General features: G+C 47.3%; 1 protein-coding gene across 1 annotated transcript in view; it reads right to left on the bottom strand.

Moving 5' to 3' along the window:
* robo3 (roundabout, axon guidance receptor, homolog 3) overlaps positions 1–22,500 on the bottom strand; it is a gene marked incomplete at its 5' end in the record, with an annotated part of 150,312 nt that overhangs the window by 32,739 nt on the left and 95,073 nt on the right. The window contains 5 exons of the mRNA XM_080846705.1: positions 691–815; positions 10,834–10,961; positions 11,079–11,217; positions 11,877–11,997; positions 13,009–13,166. Coding sequence (XP_080702831.1) covers positions 691–815; positions 10,834–10,961; positions 11,079–11,217; positions 11,877–11,997; positions 13,009–13,166 — 671 coding nt within the window. The remainder of the gene's footprint in view (positions 1–690; positions 816–10,833; positions 10,962–11,078; positions 11,218–11,876; positions 11,998–13,008; positions 13,167–22,500) is intronic.

Here is a 22,500-nt window from a genome sequence, read left to right as displayed (position 1 = left end):
GTGTGTGTGTGTGTGTGTGTGTGTGTGTGTGTGTGTGTGTGTGTGTGTGTGTGTGTGTGTGTGTGTGTGTGTGTGTGTGTGTGTGTGTGTGTGTGTGTGTGTGAAACAGGCATGGATGGATGGCATGTGTGTGTGTGTGTGTGTGTGAAACAGGGACGGATGGATGGTGTGTGTGTGTGTGTGTGTGTGTGTGTGTGTGTGTGAAACAGATGAACAGCACGGATGGATAAAAGGCATCTGGCTCATTCTGTCCTGCCTCACACCCCAGACCGGGGCAGTGAGATCACACACGGGGCTGAGCTAATCACGTCTGTTTGGTCACACCTATACATACGCTCAGAAACAGATACCAACACACACACGCAGACAGCAACACACACACACACACCCCACCTATGCTACACACACACACAGACAAACAGATATAAACACAAATATACAAAAAACAATAAACACGCATAGACACATAGACACATACACTCACACACACACACACACACACACACACACACACACACACACACACACACACACACACACACACACACACTCACACACTCACACTCACTACAAATCAAATAAATAAGCATAAACAGGCACATACACACAAACACACACACAGGCACACACACACACACACAGACACACACACCCACACACACACACACAGAAAGAAAGAGACACACTCACCTGGCTGCCCTCCTTCTGCCAGAAGACTGCTGGAGGTGGGTTGCCCTTCGTCCCACAGAGGAAGGTGACGGTGCGACCCTGGGCTGAGATCTGGTCCCGAGGACGCACCACGATCTGGGGAGGAACTGAGGACGACAGCGGTGTCAGGATCCATTTACAGACTTGTGTGTGAAGACTTGTATGTTTCTATGGTGGTTTACAGTATGTGTGTGAGTTGTATGTGTATGTGTGTGTGTGGATGTGTGGATGTGGGTGTGTGTGTGCGTGTCTGTGTATGTTTCTATGGTGGTTTACAGTGAGTGTGAGTTGTATGTGTATGTGTGTGTGTGTGTGTCTGTGTATGTTTCTATGTTGGTTTACAGTGAGTGTGAGTTATGTGTATGTGTGTATGTGTGTGTGTGGATGTGTGTGTGTGTGTGTATGTCTGTGTATGTTTCTATGTTGGTTTACAGTGAGTGTGAGTTATGTGTATGTGTCTATGTGTGTGTGTGGATGTGTGTGTGTGCGTGTCTGTGTATGTTTCTATGTTGGTTTACAGTGAGTGTGAGTTATGTATGTGTCTGTGTATGTTTGAGAGAGTAAGAGAGAGAGAGAGTAAGAGTGTGTGTGTGTGTGTGTGTGTGTGTGAGAGAGAGAGAGAGAGAGAGAGAGAGAGATAGAGTAGAAGTGTGTGTGTGTGTGAGAGAGAGAGAGAGATAGAGTAAGAGTGTGTGTGTGTGAGCATTTCCCCAAGAGCAGGAAACTTAGCCATCACTTCTGATACTGTTTGTACGTGCCAGACTCCAAGGCACCCGCTCAGAGTGTAGTTCAGATTCAATAACTGTAACCTGCCTCCACTGCTGCCAAACGTGTATGTGTGTGTGTGTGCGCGCGCGTGTGTGTGTGCGTGTGTGTGTGTGTGTGTATCCGCGTGTGTGTGTGATTCAGATTCAATAACTGTATCCTGCCTCGGCTGCTGCCAAACGTCAAGCTCCAGCTTCGGCCCTGCAGACCCCTCGGCACTGGCGCCCCAAAAACCACCGAACGAAACTCGACAACTTCACAGCGTCTCACACAACCCCCGCCCTTAATGAACCTCAACACGCTGTCAGGGCTTTGAGCTTCTCAGAAGCTTCTCGGCTTTGTTATATATTTCCCGCAGAACATTCTTCCCTTACCGCTGTTCTGACAACGCTTGGCTCCCTCAAACGCACAGAGAGAGGGAAGTTCACTTTGGATTTTGTTAACAAAAACAAAAGATTAAAAAAAAAGAGTATTTACAGTAGGGACAATATCAACAAAGCGTTAAGTAGAAAAACCTGGCACACAAAAGCGCTTTTTTTCCAGAAGCTGTTGTTCTGGCTTTTATTTTTAAATTTTTATTTTTTTTCTCCCTGTGTATGAGCATAGCACAGGGCACCAAACCCCCACACAACACTGGTCTGCTGTAATACACGCGCGGCCGGTTAGATAGCACAAGCGGATTAGCGTGGAGGACCTGGAGCATACAGTTTCTCTCCCAGGCAGATTTAACTAATAGGTGCTTGAACCGCAGCGGGAAAAAATCGCCCCTCAGGGTTTTTTATGAGTATGACGTGGTGGGCTAACAGTCTCTCAATAAGGCTGGCATGGCAGCCTCTCTCTCTCTCAATAAAAGTCTCTCTCTCTCTCTCTCTCTCTCTCTCTTTCTCTCTCTCTCTCTCTCTCTCTCTCTCTCGTTCTCTCTATCTCTCTCTCTCTCTCTCTCTCTCTCTCTCTCGTTCTCTCTATCTCTACCTATCTGTCCATCTATCTTTTTCTCATTTTGTCAGTTAGAAACCCGGGCAGGGAGAGCCGTTGTTTGTTAAGGCTCAGTGCTCCTGGCTCTCTCCTTCTCTTTCTCTCTCTCGGCCCGTTTGTCCGTGAGGAAACCCAATGTTATGACAGTTCCAGAGTGGGCGCTTGTCCGTCTAGGCTCAAAGCTTGTGGTTTTCCCCTCCGTCACAGCCTTTCTTTTCATCCTTCTCTCCCTCTCTCTTACTCTCCCTCTCTTTTATCTCTTTCTCTCCCTCTCTCTTTCTCTCTCTTTCTCTCTTTCTCCTTCTCTCTTTCTCTCCCTCTCCTTCTCTCTTTCTCTCTCTTTCTCTCCCTCTCCTTCTCTCTTTTTCTCTCTTTCTCTCTTTCTCCTTCTCTCTTTCTCTCCCCCTCTCTTTCTGACTCTCAGTGAGGACCCCACTGCTATGCCAGACCCAGAGAAGGCAGGGGCCCGTGTGTGTGTGTGTGTGTGTGTGTGTGTGTGTCTGGGCTCCAGGCCCCTGCGCTGGCGTCCTCTGTGTGAGTGATCGATGGTGTCTGTAAGATTGATATTGTAATCATGGTGGACTTATCTCCCCCTTAAGCAGCCCCGCACACACACATACACACACACACACACACACACACACACACACACACACACACACACACACACACACTCATCTCCCCCTCAAGCAGCCCCGCACGGAGGGACACAGAGAAGGAGCATCTGGGAGAGGATGGACCTCCATGATGGAGGCGCACTCTTGTGACCTGATCCACACACACACACACACACACACACACACACACACACACACACACACACACACACACACACATGCAGACGCACTCTTGTGACCTGATCCTCGCAGGTCACTGGAAGGAACGGGTTAAGTGTCTCCAGCATAAAAACATAAGCTGCCATCGCATGCACACACACACACACACACACACACACACACAGACACACACACACACACACACACACACACACACACACACACACACACACTAATTAGCGCACACACACACACACACACACAACCACACACACTCTCTCTCTTTAACATTCTCGCTTTCACAAATACACACGTGTGTTTCTGTCTGACTATGCATCCACAAACACACACATGCAGATGCATAGTCAGACAGAAACACACACACACGCACACACATGCAGATGCATAGTCAGACAGAAACACACACACACACACACACACACACACACACACACTCACAGACAGACAGACAAACACACACATGCAGATGCATAGTCAGACAGAAACACACACACACGCACACACACACACACGCACACACATGCAGATGCATAGTCAGACAGAAACACACACACACACACACACACACACACACACACACACACACACTCACACACACACTCACACACTCACAGACAGACACACACATATGCTCCAGCAACCCCCCCCACTTCTGTCCTAAACATTATTGATTGCCCTTTATCACGTGCACGCACTGCCCTGTCACCTCTGACCTTCGGCAGCTAATTGATTCCTCATCCTTCTGTCCTCTCGGTGTGCTGCTTCTTCACTCTCTCACACACACACACACACACACACACACACACACACGCACACACTTCTGTCCTCTCGGTGTGCTGCTTCTTCACTCTCACACACACACACACACACACACACACACACACACACACACACACACACACACACACACACACACACACGCACACGCACACACACTTCTGTCCTCTCGGTGTGCTGCTTCTTCACTCTCTCACACACACACACACACACACACACACACACACACGCACACACACTTCTGTCCTCTCGGTGTGCTGCTTCTTCACTCTCACACACACACACACACACACACACACACACACACACACACACACACACACACACACACACACACACACACACACTTCTGTCCTCTCGGTGTGCTGCTTCTTCACTCTCACACACACACACACACACACACACACACACACACACACACACACACACACACACACACACACACACACACTTCTATCCTCTAGGCGTGATAAGAGGGAGCACTGACACCCCACATTAACACCCCAACCACACGTCTCCTTCAGCCACCCTCACAACTCCCCCTCCATCCATCACCGCACCTCGACACGTCACCCACACCGCTCCAAGAAAAACACTTCAGACTCGGAATTAAAGAAACCTCTTTTCTGTTTTTCCGTCTCTGCATTTAAATCATGTTGAATTGACACGTTTGTGTTATTCTAGGTATTTATAGGTAAACTTATTTCAGTCATTGTCTACTAGAAAATGTACATTTATAGGTATACTTATTTCTGTCATTGTCTACTAGAAAATGTACATTTATTAGGTACGTAGTATACTTATTTCTGTCATTGTCTACTAGATAATTATTATTTCAGTGCATTCCACCAAACCCCTCATTCATATCGGCAAACAGTTTTGTAATCTCTCACGAGTTTAGCCTACGAATATCGCTTTGAAGATGGCCGCTGAGTGTTGACCCGGTCTGGAACTGAAACCCGATCTGGTCTGAATGAGGCGCGGATCCAGCCGCACCCCACCACACCAGACTTACAAAGCTGCTCTCTCACTCCGCTATCTCCTCTCTATTACTCCGCTATCTTCTAGGTGATCCTGTTGACTTGCTAAGAGGCCTCTTGTTGAGCTGAAAGAGCTTAAAGGATGAGAAGGAGGAGGAGGTGGAGGAGGTGGAGGAGGAGGGAGGAGGAGGAGGGAGGGCCGTGAGGTCCACATGAGAGGGGCCATGAGGTCAGAGTGCTGGGGTTAAGCAGCCCTCAGGCCCCCTTGGCCCGCAGGCCAGGGCAGTAGCACATCCTGCCAGTCTATAATGTGGACCACCACGCGACACACAACACCCACACAGCATACCAGGAGGCCCTAATGAATCCAATTCCCCAGCCCAGAGCATCCATCCGCAGGGGCCACGTCCTTATTGATCCCATCACGCCCTCAGTCCCTTCCTGATGCAACAGAGCTGTGAAATATTAAACCTGATTGCCCCCCGGAATACCTCTCATTTTATGTAAGCGACACCACCATCATAACAAGAGGTCTTGCGATGTCCAATAACCTGTGTTCCAAGACGGATCATACGTAACTAACGGTACAACCTGTGTGATCCACACACACCTACATGCGATTCCTCTGATTAGTTTCTGTGTAATCTCGATTCGCTAGCCGCAGCGCTACACATAAATGATGATAAATAGGCAGCGACAGCACTGAAGTCATGCCGCTCTCAGCCCTAGGTGACAGTGAATAATTGCTACTGAAGGGAATCTTTCAGCACAGCAGTAGGCTTCATCCGCTGGGAGTGTAGGAGGACACGGGAAATAAAACATTAAGCATCTACAGGAGGGGACAGAGGAGAGGAGAGACAGAGGAGAGGAGGAGAGGAGAGGAGAGGAGAGAGAGGAGAGACAGAGGAGAGGAGAGGAGGAGAGGAGAGGAGAGACAGAGGAGAGGAGAGACAGAGGAGAGGAGAGACAGAGGAGAGGAGAGGAGGAGAGGAGAGACAGAGGAGAGGAGGAGAGGAGAGACAGAGGAGACAGAGGAGAGGAGAGACAGAGGAGAGGAGAGGAGGAGAGGAGAGACAGAGGAGAGGAGAGACAGAGGAGAGGAGAGGAGAGGAGGAGAGGAGAGGAGAGACAGAGGAGAGGAGGAGAGGAGAGGAGAGGAGAGGAGAGGAGAGGAGGAGAGGAGAGACAGAGGAGAGGAGAGGAGGAGAGGAGAGGAGAGACAGAGGAGAGGAGGAGAGGAGAGACAGAGGAGAGGAGAGGAGAGACAGAGGAGAGGAGAGGAGGAGAGGAGAGGAGAGACAGAGGAGAGGAGAGACAGAGGAGAGGAGGAGAGGAGAGACAGAGGAGAGGAGAGTAGAGGAGAGACAGAGGAGAGGAGAGGAGGAGAGGAGAGGAGAGGAGGAGAGGAGAGGAGAGACAGAGGAGAGGAGAGGAGGAGAGGAGAGGAGAGGAGGAGAGGAGAGGAGAGGAGAGACAGAGGAGAGGAGAGGAGGAGAGGAGAGGAGAGACAGAGGAGAGGAGGAGAGGAGAGCCAGAGGAGAGGAGGAGAGGAGAGGAGAGACAGAGGAGAGGAGAGAGGAGAGGAGAGACAGAGGAGAGGAGAGACAGAGGAGAGGAGGAGAGGAGAGGAGAGGAGGAGAGGAGAGACAGAGGAGAGGAGGAGAGGAGAGGAGAGACAGAGGAGAGGAGGAGAGGAGAGACAGAGGAGAGGAGGAGAGGAGAGGAGAGGAGGAGAGGAGAGACAGAGGAGAGGAGGAGAGGAGAGGAGAGGAGGAGAGGAGAGACAGAGGAGAGGAGGAGAGGAGAGGAGAGACAGAGGAGAGGAGGAGAGGAGAGGAGAGGAGGAGAGGAGAGACAGAGGAGAGGAGAGACAGAGGAGAGGAGGAGAGGAGAGGAGAGGAGGAGAGGAGGAGAGGAGGAGAGGAGAGACAGAGGAGAGGAGGAGAGGAGAGGAGAGACAGAGGAGAGGAGGAGAGGAGAGGAGGAGAGGAGAGGAGAGAAGGAGAAGAGAGCCAGCACAGGGATGGAGAGGATGGAGAGGCTCATGGTGGCTCACACACACACACCGTTAGCAGCTAATTCTACAACAGAAATACTCTGGATCAAGTCCAGATTGGTTCTGGAAATAAGGTGCTGTGTGGGCAGTAAGCAATTGCATCGTGAAGCTATCCGCCCACTGTATGCCTCTCCACAGGAGCTAAATGAGCTACTCTGGCAGTTACAGACCAAGTCCAGCTGTTAGACATTCCATGTGAGACAACACTACAGCTAAACGTGCTGTGTTCTTGCTAATTATTTAAGCACAACATATTTAACTTAATCAAACATGGCTACTTTGTCATTTTAAATGTGTACACATAGCTCGTAGGCTTGCATGAACCCCACAGATGTGTTATAGTTAGACACATTTTAAGATGTGCAAAAATTGGCTTTGAAATGGATAATAATGGGAATCAAAGCTGAGCGTCAAAGCAGATACTGCAGTCCCTTAACAGTAGTATCCCGACTGCTGTGTTAACACATAGATCACAATGATAGAAGTATCAGATCCACATTTTGTGAGTGTTGCACTCCTAATTATAAACATGAAGCCGTGATGCTAAGTCGTCTTTTTAAAATGGTGCCATGCCAGACCTACAGTCCCAGCCTTTAGACATTATTAGCATTATTAGACAGGAAGTCGACTGCTGATAGCCAGTATGGCCATACAACTGCCTCACTACAGACAAATTCTCCAAAAAACACAGCCCCTCTTGGGTCAAATTGGATATTAATTTGAATCTCTCTCTCTCTCTCTCTCTCTCTCTCTCTCTCTCTCGCTCTCTTTCTACCTCTCTCTTTCTCTCTCACACACACTCTGTCTCTCGCTCTATCACACTCTCTCTCTCTCTCTTTCTCTCCCACACACACTGTCTCTCTCTTTCTCCCTCTCTCTTCCTCCCTCTCTCTTTCTCTCTCACACACTGTCTCTCTCTCGCTCTCTCTCTCTTTCTGTTCTATTCAAATGTGTCTTCCTGCAGTCCCAGATGTTGGTGTCGTCTAAGTCTATCATCTAAACTATTCAGTACACACAGCCATTAAAACCCAATTAGGACTCACGATGACCCAACTGTCATAACACAGCAACCAGACAGATAGAGAAGACTGGGAGAAGACATGAGAGGCGGAAAGAGTGCTAAAGAATGAATGGAGAAGGTAATAGAGAGAGAGAGAAAGAGAGAGTGAGAGAGAGGGAGAGAGAGGGGGAGAGAGGGGGAAGAAAGAGAGGGAGAGAGAGAGAGGGAGAGAGAGGGGGAGAACGAGAGGGAGAGAGAGAGAGGGAGAGAGAGAGGGAGAGAGAGAAGGGAGAGAGAGTGAGAGAGAGGGAGAGAGAGGGGGAGAGAGGGGGAAGAAAGAGAGGGAGAGAGAGAGAGGGAGAGAGAGGGGGAGAACGAGAGGGAGAGAGAGAGAGGGAGAGAGAGAGGGAGAGAGAGGGGGAGAACGAGAGGGAGAGAGAGAGAGGGAGAGAGAGAGGGAGAGAGAGAAGGGAGAGAGAGTGAGAGAGAGGGAGAGAGGGGGGGGAGAAAGAGAGGGAGAGAGAGTGAGAGAGAGGGAGAGAGAGGGGGGAGAAAGAGAGGGGGAGAGAGAGAGGGAGATAGAGGGGGGAAGAGACAGACAGCGGAGAGTGAGAGAGAGAGAGAAACAGGGAGAGGGAGAGAGAGACAGAGAGAGAGAAACAGGGAGAGTGAGAGAGAGAGAGAGAAACAGGGAGAGGGAGATAGAGAGAGAAACAGGGAGAGAGAGAGACAGAGACAGAGAGAGAGAAACAGGAGGAGGGAGAGAGAGACAGAGAGAGAGAAACAGGGAGAGGGAGAGAGAGAGAGAAAGAGAGGAAAAGAGAATGAAAGAGAGGGAGAGAGAGAGAGGGAGAGAAAGGGGGGAAGAGACAGAGAGGGGAGAGTGAGAGAGAGAGAAACAGGGAGAAGGAGAGAGAGACAGAGAGAGAGAAACAGGGAGAGGGAGAGATACAGAGAGAGAGAGAAACAGGGAGAGGGAGAGATACAGAGAGAGAGAGAGGAAAAGAGAATGAAAGAGAGGGAGAGAGAGAGAGGGAGAGAAAGGGGGGAAGAGACAGACGGGGGAGAGTGAGAGAGAGAGAAACAGGAGGAGGGAGGGAGAGACAGAGAGAGAGAAACAGGGAGAGGGAGAAAGAAAGAGAGAGAGAAAGAGAGAGAGAGAGCACTAACTGCCTCACTCACAAGGCTAAAAACCTAACACAGGTCTGAAAAGACTCCACTAAAGCTCCTGCTTCTTTTGTTCCCCGGGCTCTTCACCTTCTTCAGCGAAGGCCGTTGACTGTGTCGGGAGACAGCTCCTGACCCTCACCTCCACTTCCTCGCCTGTATTTATGACCTGCCTCGCTCTGCCTCGCCTGCCTCGCCTGCCTCGCTCTGCAGTCACTTCTGTGCGTCAGGGTCACCGCTTAATACCTGGAGGTCACTCCTGCTCCTCCACAGATACGGAGCCAAGAGTAAATTAACCGCTGGCCCCTACAGCTGACGACATCCATGACTGACTACTGTCCTTTAACAACAGCGCCCCCGAGTCCAATGTACTTTAGTGCGCTGCCGACTGCCAGTTGTTTAAGGTGACCGTGTCGTGCAGAAGTGAATGCTGCCGGGTCCACTCGCCTCCGCGCATTATTAGTCACGACGTACACTGACTGATTTCCTGACTAACACGACTACAGGGTTGATCTCTGTGCCACTTTCATCTTCCTGATGATCCCCTCAAGTGGGCTGCCAATCACAATTGATCGCTGAAATCCTCAACCCCCCCCCCCCATCAGCCCCAGCCCCCGCCCCCCCCACCTTGGCACCAACCCAGAGAAGAAAAAAGGCACGACCTTGTCATAAGTGATTACATTCAGTACAATCTTCCCCGTACACACAAACACACGCACACACACACACAGGCACACACACACACACACAACTTACCCTCAACATGCACACAACACACACTGAGCATAAGATGAGATGAAATGATTACTTACGAGATGAGCCCACTAGAATGATGATGGCAAAGGAGAGATGGAGAGATGGAGGGATGGAGGGAGGGAGAAGGAGGGAGAGAGAGAGAGAGAATGAGACAGAGAGAAAAACAAGAAGAAAAAAAACATGAGTACATGAGATGGGATGGAATGAGTTTGCAAGAAAACCAAAAACACACACGACCGAAAGCAAAGGGACGTTCATAGAGTCAAAATGGCCGGCTTGACCGTGAGTGCGGCAGGTGGGGTGTGTGTTAACATGCAGAGCTGCGTGGTGGTGGGGAATGGTGATTACTGTAAGAAGGCATAGAGGAGAGGGATGTGAGCCTCATCAGAGACTGCACACACACACACACACTCTGCACACACACTGTGGCCCATTAATATTGCAAGGCCACTCCACCAGCTAAATCATCCCCAAACAGCTGTCACAAAGAATCATCTCCAGTGGGACGCGATCCCAAAAAAAACCTAAAAAAATCTTGGCATCAGTTCTCATTATGTGTGCGTAACGCTCCAACTGTGCATTAATATCGAGGGCCTATACCATTACGGAGAGTGGATCACGGCTTCAAGGTGCCATCTTGGCTTACGCGGATAAAAATAGGGAGTGACATTTGATGTGACAGTGTGCCGGTTAGAGTGGAACTAAACAAAGAGCTTTGCAGCACAGTGAGGCATGCTCATGCATGAATTAAAAGCCCACTGATACAATTCATTTATATATACTGATGAGAGAAATATACCTCTTTCAGTGTTGTGGGTGGGCGTAGACCATGTGTGTTTTGTGAGCTCTTACCATGGACCTGGAGTATTCCGGTGGCCTCTGTCTTCCCCACGCTGTTCTCAGACACGCAGGTGTACGTGCCCTCGTCCTCCGCTCGCACGTTAGTCAGACGCAGGCTGCTGTCGCTCCTGATCTCGGATCTGCCGGAGACACATAGAACGGAGCACCACTCACTGTTTTGCTCTGCAAATCCCTGATTGGCCGAACCCAATCTCATTCTGTCAGACCATTGGTCGGAGTGGTCTGTCTTGTCATACCTCCCACGGGGCAGGTCCCCCTCCTCTTTGCGCCAGCGTACGGTAGGGGTGGGGTCGCCCTGCACCTCGCACAGGAAGTCCACAGTGTCATCCGCCAGCACTGCCTGGTTCACTGGTCTGCGTACAAACATGGGACGCTCTAATGGAGGAGAAAATGACACAGGCTTACACGGGAATGCTCACATGAGGATGAGAGAGAGAGAGAGAGAGAGAGGGAGAGGGAAAGAGAGATAGAGTGAGAGAGAGAGAGGGAGGGAGAGAGAGGGAGAGAGAGAGAGAGAAAGAGAGAGGGAGAGAGAGGCAGAGGGAGAGAGAGAGAGAGAAAGAGAGAGGGAGAGGGAGAGAGAGAGACAGAGAGAGGGAGAGAGAGAGAGAGAGAGAGAGAAAGAGAGAGATACAACTAGTAGCTGCTGCTGCAGAGACTTAGATATACTGGCTAGTGGGGTCTTGGCAAAGCTTTGGTGACATGAATATGGATGTGTTTCTGCTGCCAATGCCAATAGCAATAAAAAAGGACGAAGAAAGTTAGAGAGAAGAGAGAGAGAATACAAGGAAAAGAGAGATTATTAGCATCTTTCTATCATTAGTAGCAGCAATTTGCTTTGGCAATGCAAATATGTGTATTTGTCACATGCCAACAGAGTTTATTGGAAAATGAACTGAGATACAGAGAGATAAAGAGAGATAGAGAGAGATAGAGAGAGAGAGGGAGAGAGAGAGAGAGATAGAGAGAGAGAGGGAGAGAGAGAGAGAGAAAGAGAGAGAGAGAGATATATAGAGAGAGAGACGACAACTCACCGAAAACCACCAGCTCCGCAGGGTCGCTGTCCCTCTCGCCCACCATGTTTGTTCCCACACACACGTACATCCCTGCGTCACTCTTCCGCGTGTTGGAGATCATCAGCTTCCCACCACGGACCTGGAAGCAATCAACGGAAGAAAGAAAACAAACCAATCAGTGCCGAGCCCCACGCCTGTGACCAGCAGTGCAATCCCACATCTCCCACTGTCGTCCAACACAGGCCCCCTCTTCCTGAAAACCACCACACCAACATGAGAAAAACCTGCGTCAGAAATATACTGGATATGCCATATTTCAGAGAAGCGTTTATCATGTGCGTTGTAAATACAGTACATCAGAGTCATAAACTGTGAGTGACTTATTAGAGCTCTTGGGGGACAGAGAAAGCTGATCACAGATCAGTAGAAAACAGCCACACTCAGCAGAGGAATGGATTGAATTAACCGATCTTTACTCCACTTGGGTGTTTGTGGGATGTTTTCAATATATGGCCATTCCATTACCATGTAATCAACATTTAATTATTTAGGCTGCATGTAAATTGCTGAGTAGTGCCAAGCATCCTATCGAAGTAAGAAGCTATAACTACAGAATAACGGCGTTTGTGTCAATCTAATTATTTAGGCTGCATGTAGGTTGCTGAGTAGTGCCAAGCATCCTATCGAAGTAGGAAGCTATAACTACAGAATAACAGCGTTTGTGTCCATCTAATTATTTAGGCTGCATGTAGGTTGCTGAGTAGTGCCAAGCATCCTATCGAAGTAGGAAGCTATAACTACAGAATAACAGCGTTTGTGTCCATCTAATTATTTAGGCTGCATGTAGGTTGCTGAGTAGTGCCAAGCATCCTATCGAAGTAGGAAGCTATAACCACAGAATAACAGCGTTTGTGTCAATCTAATTATTTAGGCTGCATGTAGGTTGCTGAGTAGTGCCAAGCATCCTATCGAAGTAGGAAGCTATAACTACAGAATAACAGCGTTTGTGTCCCCTGCACTCTTTTCTATGCCCTGGATGTAGCTGACTCAACATGATCCTTTTGCCCTTTCAGACTCAAAGCCGCGCCGAGAGACAGATTGGACATGACGGGTGCGAGCTCGGAGGGCACGGCGCGGACGGGAGACTCACCGTGATCCTCTCCTCCTTGTCGTTGACGCGCACGTTGTTCTTCTTCCAGGAGATGGTGGGCTCGGGGTGGCCGCGGGGCGGGATGCACTCCATCACCGCCGGCTCGCCCGCCGCCACCACCACATCGCTCGGGCTCTGACGGAAATCATCACGCAGGACTGGAGAGATGGAGGGAGGGAGGGAGAGAGAGGGAGAAAGGGATGGAGGGGGAGAGAGAGAGAGAGGGATGGAGGGAGAGGGAGAGCAGTGTGGTTAGGTTCTTGAAAATGTCAATAATTTGTATCAACATTGAAACAGAAGAAATGCACGGGCACAGTCTGTCTAAATTCCCTCAATCTCTCCTATACACACACACACACACACACATACACATACACACACACAACAGTCTCCACAAACAGAACGATCACTATCAGTGTTAAGTAGTGTGCCATTCAGCTCAGAAGCAGACTGACCTCCAGTCGCCCTTCTAAGCCCTGCAAGGTTACATGCCACCGGTCAGACCACCAATCTAGATTTTCATTTTATTGCTATTTATCGGATTCTTCTGCACCACCACGTCTATTAATCTAATCTGGCGGAGTCCATAGCGTCCAGATTGAACACCAGTCAATAGTCATTCCAGTCTGCACATTTCCAATCGGCACTGACGCCCTAAAGTGAGCGGCGCACGCGGTGTGGGTCAGGGTCCAGTTTATGAAGAGCGCTCTTTGCAGTGTGGCTCTCGACTATTTCATGTAATACACCAAACAGACGCCCTGTGAAAAAGACTGTCAGCGGTCCAGTTTTAAAACCGCAGAAACCCAGGCAAAGACAGCGGCGCATTCACCAGCGAGCAGCATTGCATTCACCACAAACAGCACCGCATTTACCACATGCAGCAGCGCATCCACCAGCGTGCAGGAGCGCATTCACTAGCGGCATCAGCGCATTCACCACATGCAGCATCGCATTTACCACAAGCAGCTGTCAGTGAAATAAGGAGGGCGAGTTAGTGCTTGTCTAATCCCACAGAATACTGCTGGTGGCTCAACCAGCACTGAGAGCATCTTTGCTTAATCTGGCCGCGGTGAAAGAGGCAGACAGACTCCGAGGCGTGAATAATTCATGTGCTGTTTGGTCTGAGTGGGGTCACAGGCAGACAGGTCCATGTGGTGAAGTCGCTACCCTAAGGCACACGTTTGAGCCTCTCTCTCTCTCTCTCGCTCGCTCGCTCGCTCGCGCGCTTGCTTTCATATGTTGACTTTGAAAACAGATGCCCCGAATTCACACGTCGGCTCAACTCAAAGAAAAGTCTACTATAGGTTGACCTATCACCCTCCCCCCCTTGCAAAAGACAGAAAGTTTTCTTACTCGTAACTTTATCTTAAAAAAATAATTTAAAAAAACACATCAAAAGTGTCTGGAAGTTCACTACCCCTAATTCAACTCCAAACTTTTTTTTTTTTTTTTTTCCTCCTTCCTAAAATGTGTTCTGGGCCTACTTCAGAATTTAATATTTGAACATGAAGGCTTGGAAATATTTAAATAATGAATGAAGAACGGCAGAGGCGCCGCAAACGATCAGTAATTTTTTTTTACATATCCCCAATACGCACACCAAGGCTGTGTCTCCACAGGTCGAGCCTTAGCAAACCTCATCACCATCTCTGATTTCTATAAAAGCAAAGGATAAAAGTAATGCATAGCGCGTACCCTCCCTCCGGCTATACTGTGCCTACAGAAGGGATTGCCGGTGGCTGTCTGCAGGAGTGAGACTGGGACTGACGGTTGGTTGTTTTACTTCAGCCAAGGGGGTGTAGGATGCAGGCCTTGTTTGTTTTGATGTACAGGTGCGGAGTGAAAGTTCTGTGAGCTGTAAAATATCCGTTGAGGGACGTCTCTGTCGAGCACAACTCATATCTCAATATCTCAAGGTTGTCCTGAGCCTCTTAGAGAGGCTCTCATGTCAAAACACACTCTGCTGATAGACAAGGCAAGTGGGTGTGGAGGACTGTGGGGAAGTCTGTTCACCTGGGGATATCTACTGTGGGAGGGTTGCTTTCACTCACTCTTTATCTCCTGTCTCTCATACACACACACACACACACACACACACACACACACACACACACACACACACACACACTCACACTCACACTCACACTCACACACACACTCACACACACACACACACACACACACACACACACACACACACACACACACACACACACACACACACACACACACATAGACACACTCACACACACACACTCACACACACACACACACACACACACACACACACATAGACACATTCACACACACACACAGACAGCATGTGTGGGAGCTGTCTAACTCTTTGGGGGAGGATAGATGGCCATTAGGCTTGAATTACAGAGCTAATGTCACCACAAAGTCACCCCAGTGGGAGGGCGCCTCCAGTCCAGTCTGATTAATGTGGCCCCACTAATGAAAGAGGGCCCCACAACAAAACCAGTGGATACGACCAGACCAGCCGCCTTCAGTGGGTGGCCTACCCGCAGCAGCCTCTTAATGACGCCTCCCTAGACGGCTGCTGCAGCCAGCCTGTGTCCCCCGATCCCAGCCACACACTGTCCCAGAGTCAGCTCATCAGATCGGGCCTGGAAGTCAGTACTGTGTGTGTGTGTTAGCGTTGTGATTACTTTAAATGCCAGGCCTGTAAGTCTGTGTGTGTGTGTCTGTGTGTGTAGGCGTCGTGATTACTTTAACTGCCAGCTACACATCCTGCCTGCCTGCAGTGTCTCGTTAGAAAAATAATGAAAAATACTGACAATTATTTTGGTTAATATTCAAATATTCAAATTATAATTCCTACAATTCAGGATGTGCTACTGCCGTGCCACTGTTGCTACCCTTCCCAGCTTATATATGTTACAACATGATGTACAGTACTGTAATGTACTGTACTTCAGAAGGCTATATATGTTTTTATTTAGTTTCAGTTCCAATAGCCCATGTCCATTTGTATTTCCTGAACAGACATGCCACATTAAGACTGTTTCACATTTACACCACAGGTCAATAAACAATAACCTCTGCTAACCACACCAGACCACACGTGTTCACTTCTCCTGGCCTCGATGCAACCAACGGCAGCCATCTCTGGAAGCCATCTCCGAGAGTTGACAGGGTATTTTTCATTTGAGCACAAACCTTACTTTAAGAGCATCACGGCACAGTTACTGAAGCCGTTTGAGTCACTGTTGTGACAATCTACCTTTCAAATCTAAAAGCATAACAATCCATTCTCCTCAGAGAATTGCCTTTAAAATTCAACATCATAACTACATTATCTAATTTTCTTAAGCGTTCGTTATCTTACTCAAGCAATCTGTATATGTCCTATGGGCATTAGTAATCTATAGCATTAGACCATACTTATGGTCACAATACCTCCTAACAGGGTCGTAGTATCTACCATATCATCTCAAGCCTATCGCATCTTATGACACCATACGTACTTGCGACTTTGGGTCATTGAAAAGCGCATTATAAATAAAAGTTATTATTATTATTATTATTATTATTACTTCACTGGTCTGGCACTCCAGCTCATCAATGCAGAAAACAAGGAGGCCCACCACCCCCCACCCCCCCCCCCCCCCCCCAGGCCATTACAATTCATTTCATTTCATTTCATTTCAATTCTGGTCACGCTGGCCACTCATAAACTACCAGCAGCAGCCGTCTCCAACACACGACTGGGTGAAAAGCTGCAGTAACACACAGAGAGGCCTCACCGCTATAATTCACTGAAGCGATCCATAAATACAGCACCCTGCCTCTTGCTCTGATTCCGTGGAGGAACTCCAAAGAAGAAACTCAGATCAGATAGTATAACAGATTCAGATCAGATCAGATACAGCATTGGCAATCTGTGCTGCGAATCTGACTTGGGTTTCCTCTTTCAATCTTGGGGCCTGTGCCTGCTGGTCAGACACCCCCCTACACACACACACACACACACACACACACACACACACACACAGAGCCACCTCATCGTGCGTGATTAGGCCTTGGCACCAGCGGAGCCGTGGGGCGGATTAAACTCGTAACCTCTGACCCCAGCGTGCCAGCCTCAGGGGAAGCTCTCCTCCGAAGGGGTAACAAAGCCGACATAATCCCCCCCCCCCTCCCCCTGAAGGCCACTTCAATTAGAAGCCCCCTTTTGCCACCTCCGGTAACCTCTCCTCATCCTCACAGACAAAGATCTGCATTTTTGTAGGTCTTACAAAATGGCAGCCAACTTCACTGTGAGGTTTATCTATAGCTGTGTGAAGTTTTCATGCATTTCAGCACTTATATGCCTGTCTGGAGTAAGTAGTGCTTAACTTAAGCATATGAGTAAATAAGAGAAATATCAGCGAGCTATGTTAATATTGTGCTATTAGTATTATTTTTATCGGGGTCTTAATGATTCTGCAACTACTATCAAATCATCCAGCTTGTATTCTGTATTCACGGGCTCATCTATGAATTAGTATAAATTCTGATTGATTAAAAAGAGAATATCAAGCATTTTTAAATCCTGCTCTTTTTTTTGTGGCTTTCTTTTACCATACACACACACACACACACTCAAACAAAACGGCAGCTCACGTTTAATTTCAGTAGTTGATCGTGATTATCAAGCGCTCATAAGAGGATTCGTTTATCCACCACAGTCGTTTTTAAAGGCTCATGAATAAAATATACTCTGACGACGGGAGGGGAATGACAAACGAGCTATGCTCCGAGCTGAAAGGTTTATGTTGCGGATCCGGAGCTCAGGATTGGCGGCCGGCGTTTCGTCCGTCGGAGTGTGTTTATGGCGCTCATACGAAACAATCTGCCGGGTACACTCTCAATGCTAAATCAAAGACAATAGAAACATTTTTCCCCTTCACCGAGCGTTATTGATTTAATCACGGTCATTTCATTATGCAGATGGTCAGTGGGCCGTGTTTTGAGAAGCCTCTAACTAATGAAATGTTTAGTGTATGATCCATGTTCTGGGTTCCTCATAGCAGTTTGCAGAATAAAATCAGAGTGCCCACCTGCCTGTGCAACACGGCCATACACCCTTAAACATCCATCTGTTCCTGTGTGGGGTTTATTTAGCGACATAAGCACTTCACAAAAAAAAATAAAAAAATAAAGATATCACAATAACTTAAACAGCCTTCAAACCTCCACCCACCTGTTAAGTAATCTGTTTATGTGCTATAATATACCAAGTTCACTGTACTGCAGCCATCTGGACAAAACAAAAAGACACAAACCAGCAATTAAAAACTATCTAATGGCTCATACAGCCATCTTAAAAAAAAGATACGAACTGAACTACGCAGCAATTCTGTGCTGCACTGAAACATGTTTTATTCCTGTTCAGTAATACATATCGACAAGCAACGGCAGACGCACGCTAGCAATCCATGATTCCAAGATCAATTCGACAGGCTAATATGTAATTGGGTGGCATTTCAGGTCATTCCTTTTGACCAATCTTTAATACTGCTCACACCCAATACATGAAGATGAGACTGTCCTCGATTTCCCACGCCGAATCCTCGTCAAATGAACAGCAACTCCCTTAAACAGGGACTATCTTTCAACTGACTAAACAGATCTCATACACATTATCTTTGTGAATGCTTTTGTGACCGTAGACATTTTGAGATCATAGAATTAACCCATGAGTGTCACAACAACACTCACCCGAAACCTCTGGAAGTAGAGACTGGAACGGCCGCTAACCCGGCCCATGACATACAGGAAGTCTGGGGTTAGGATAAAGGGGACTAAGAGTACCTAAATAAGATGGCCTCTGTGTAAGCTCTGTGTATAGAAACAACATTTGCCAAACGAGGCTCAACAGGTGAGCACAAAGACACAATTAGCAGCTCCTCAAATATAATAACCAGCACTGCATCTAGCTGATGTAGCTGCAACTGCCATTGGTCTGATAGCTATCTGATTATTCACAACAACCTCTCTCTCTCTCTCTCTCTCTCTCTCTCTCTCTCTCTCTCTCTCTCTCTCTCTCTCTATATATATATGGGCCATTCTACCGAATTGATGCAAAGTCATGTCGATATATTTTGAATTTTTTTATGGTTTATTCCCAAAACTTTGTCCGTATGTATATTGTACCATATCTAAAGTACACATATCTAGTAAAAGAACAGTCAAGTTTTATATTGTATTTTCAGAATGTGTCGGAATGTTTTTCCTCTTCCAAAAATTGTCACTACCGAAACATCACATTTACTATAGCAAAAAAGTATTATTATTGACCTGTTCAGATTGTGTTTCCTTCCCTTCTCTAAAGTGTATTTTTACAAATATTTCTTGAAGGTTTTCACAATGAAATCCATAGAAATGAATTTTTTACCAAATTTTCAAGTTCAATTTATCTGTTTCGGTAGTGACTGCAATGTTTCGGTAGTGACTGCACTGTTGGATGGATGTTCATTTTTCTCCCAAAATCATCCAAAAGGTGCTCTGGGCCGCCCTTTAGTCCACACAACACATTTATTTAAAAATTATGGGATTGAACTACTTACCATTTCATTTTGTCACTACCCAAATCATCTGGTCACTACCATATGTTTCGGTAGTGACTGTTTCGGTAGTGACAATTCTAGCTAACTTTAAGCATAAATAAAGAATTCTAGCAAGCACACGGCTTTCAAACACATCTTTGAAGAGGTGAACACACATACAAACATAAGATTTTCCATGAAACCCCAAAAGGTTTACTTAATTGAAGAAAACATGCGTTTCGGTAGTGACAATTCTTAAGGTTACACGTCGATTTTCAGACTTTGGAACACATTTATATAAAAACTATGGGATTTAGCTACTTACCATTCAACCATGAGGGACAGAGATGCAGTGTCACTGCATGGTCAAAAATGCAGAGTCGTGGCTAAAACACAGGCTCAGCCAATGGACTAAAACTCTTGTGTTTCGGTAGTGACATGAAAACTAGGGACATGATTTTTTGAGTATAGTAAATTGATTTAAAAATTAAACCCACAATAAATCTAAATATTCCAAGTTCTGTTTCAACCCAATCATAAAGATCTTTGAAATTAAATAATTGAAAAAAATCTAAAAAAATTTAAAAGTGTTATTTAAAGGCATTGAAATTTAGATGTCAGGGTTGGGGACAGCTACTTCCCAATAGAAAGTACCCTATAAATGATGATTTTGTATATATTTAGCATATCACTATCTCATGTAATGCATTGGGTTTATATAGACCATAACATGTTCTAATTAAATATCTATGCCTAGATACCTAATTGTTTTTTAAATAGTTTTTATTGTTGAGGGACTGCATATTACACGAATTCGGTAGAATGGCCCATATATATATATATATCCCTCTCTCTCTCTCTCTCTCTCTCTCTCTATATCCCTCTCTCTCTCTCTCTCTCCCTCTCTCTCTCTCTCTCTCTCGCGTGCTCTCTCTATCTCTCTCTCTCTCTCTCTCTCTCTCTGTACCTGTCATGTAAGTGAATGTTTTCTGTAGTGATCCCTTGTGGTGTCAACACAATGACTTCAGCTGTGGAGTGCACCTCTTACGTAAGCCCGTCCCCTGTCCCACATCAAAGCAGGGATCTGGATGGGCCCTGCCTAAAGAGTCACTCTTGACAGCATTCCTCACAGTAGGATCCTCACAGTGGGATATCTAAATACTCTAACAAACAAATCAAATAAGTTTAATATCTAATATAGTATTTGTGCTAGATCATTCCTCACAGTTCCCTCAGAACCAGCACACGGTCTCATAGTCTCACAGCTCTCATCAAGCTACAGAAAATAACAGCTAAGAATCTAATACTCTAATTATGCAGTAGGATATCTAAATACTCTAACAAACAAATAAAATACGTTTTATAGCAAGTATAGTATTTTTGCTAGATCATTTTAAAATGATCATTATCATTATTATTAAGCTGCTGCTGTTGTTATTGTTAGACCTTAAAATATTGTAATTTAAAAGTGTGTATTTTTTGTAATGATCACTCAAAAGGCCTTAACTTGAGGTGACTGTGCTGTTTGTAGTGCCCTCTTGGCAAGACTCTCTCCTTCTTCCTGTTTGTCTCTAATACTGGGGCTCTTCTGTTGTGAATGAAGAGACACACAGACTGAACTTCTTCCTGTTTGTCTCTAATACTGGGGCTCTTCTGTTGGGAATGAAGACACACAGACTGAACTTCTTCCTGTTTGTCTCTAATACTGGGGCTCTTCTGTTGGGAATGAAGAGACACACAGACTGAACTTCTTCCTGTTTGTCTCTAATACTGGGGCTCTTCTGTTGAGAATGAAGAGACACACACACTGAACTTCTTCCTGTTTGTCTCTAATACTGGGGCTCTTCTGTTGGGAATGCAGACACAGACTGAACTTCTTCCTGTTTGTCTCTAATACTGGGGCTCTTCTGTTGTGAATGCAGACACACAGACTGGACTTCTTCCTGTTTGTCTCTAATACTGGGGCTCTTCTGTTGAGAATGAAGAGACACACAGACTGAACTTCTTCCTGTTTGTCTCTAATACTGGGGCTCTTCTGTTGGGAATGAAGAGACACACAGACTGAACTTCTTCCTGTTTGTCTCTAATACTGGGGCTCTTCTGTTGTGAATGCAGACACACAGACTGAACTTCTTCCTGTTTGTCTCTAATACTGGGGCTCTTCTGTTGTGAATGCAGACACACAGACTGAACTTCTTCCTGTTTGTCTCTAATACTGGGGCTCTTCTGTTGAGAATGAAGACACAGACTGAACTTCTTCCTGTTTGTCTCTAATACTGGGGCTCTTCTGTTGAGAATGAAGACACAGACTGAACTTCTTCCTGTTTGTCTCTAATACTGGGGCTCTTCTGTTGGGAATGAAGAGACACACAGACTGGAGTCGGACGGTCGGCCAGTCTTTGGCTTCCTGTGCCCAGCTGTCATGTAAAGTGGACGCCCTCAGCGTAGCCGGACTTAGTCTTAGCCTGACACGGGGATGAAGAGCTGGGGGTTGTGTGAGACAGCAATCAGAATGCTGGTTGAGGGCAGGGGTGGGGGGGGTGTGTGTGTGTGTGTGTATGTGTGTATAGAGGGGGGGGGGGGGGTGTGGGGGGGGCAGTGTGGTGCTCAGAGGCACGTGCTGCCTGGACATCTGTCCCCTAGCATCTCCAACCCCCCCCCTCAACCCAGCCCAGCAACCCAAACACCCCCCCGACCCCAGCCCACCCCCACCCCCCTGCATCTCATCATCACACACACACACACACACACACACACACACACACACACACACACACACACACACACACACACACACACGCGCGCACACACACACACACCCTGCATCTCATCATCACCAAGCCCCGATAGGATCAGATCTGGAGCAAAGGCCCACTCTGGATAATGAGCCCAGCGCTGCCACTGAAGGCTGGAGGCCCCCCCCCCCCCCCCCCAATACACA

This window comes from Sprattus sprattus (assembly GCF_963457725.1).
Source record: "Sprattus sprattus genome assembly, chromosome: 1".
Classification (NCBI taxonomy): domain Eukaryota; kingdom Metazoa; phylum Chordata; class Actinopteri; order Clupeiformes; family Clupeidae; genus Sprattus; species Sprattus sprattus.
Note: the sequence above shows the minus strand (reverse complement) of the source record. Positions and strands in the feature narration are given on the sequence as shown.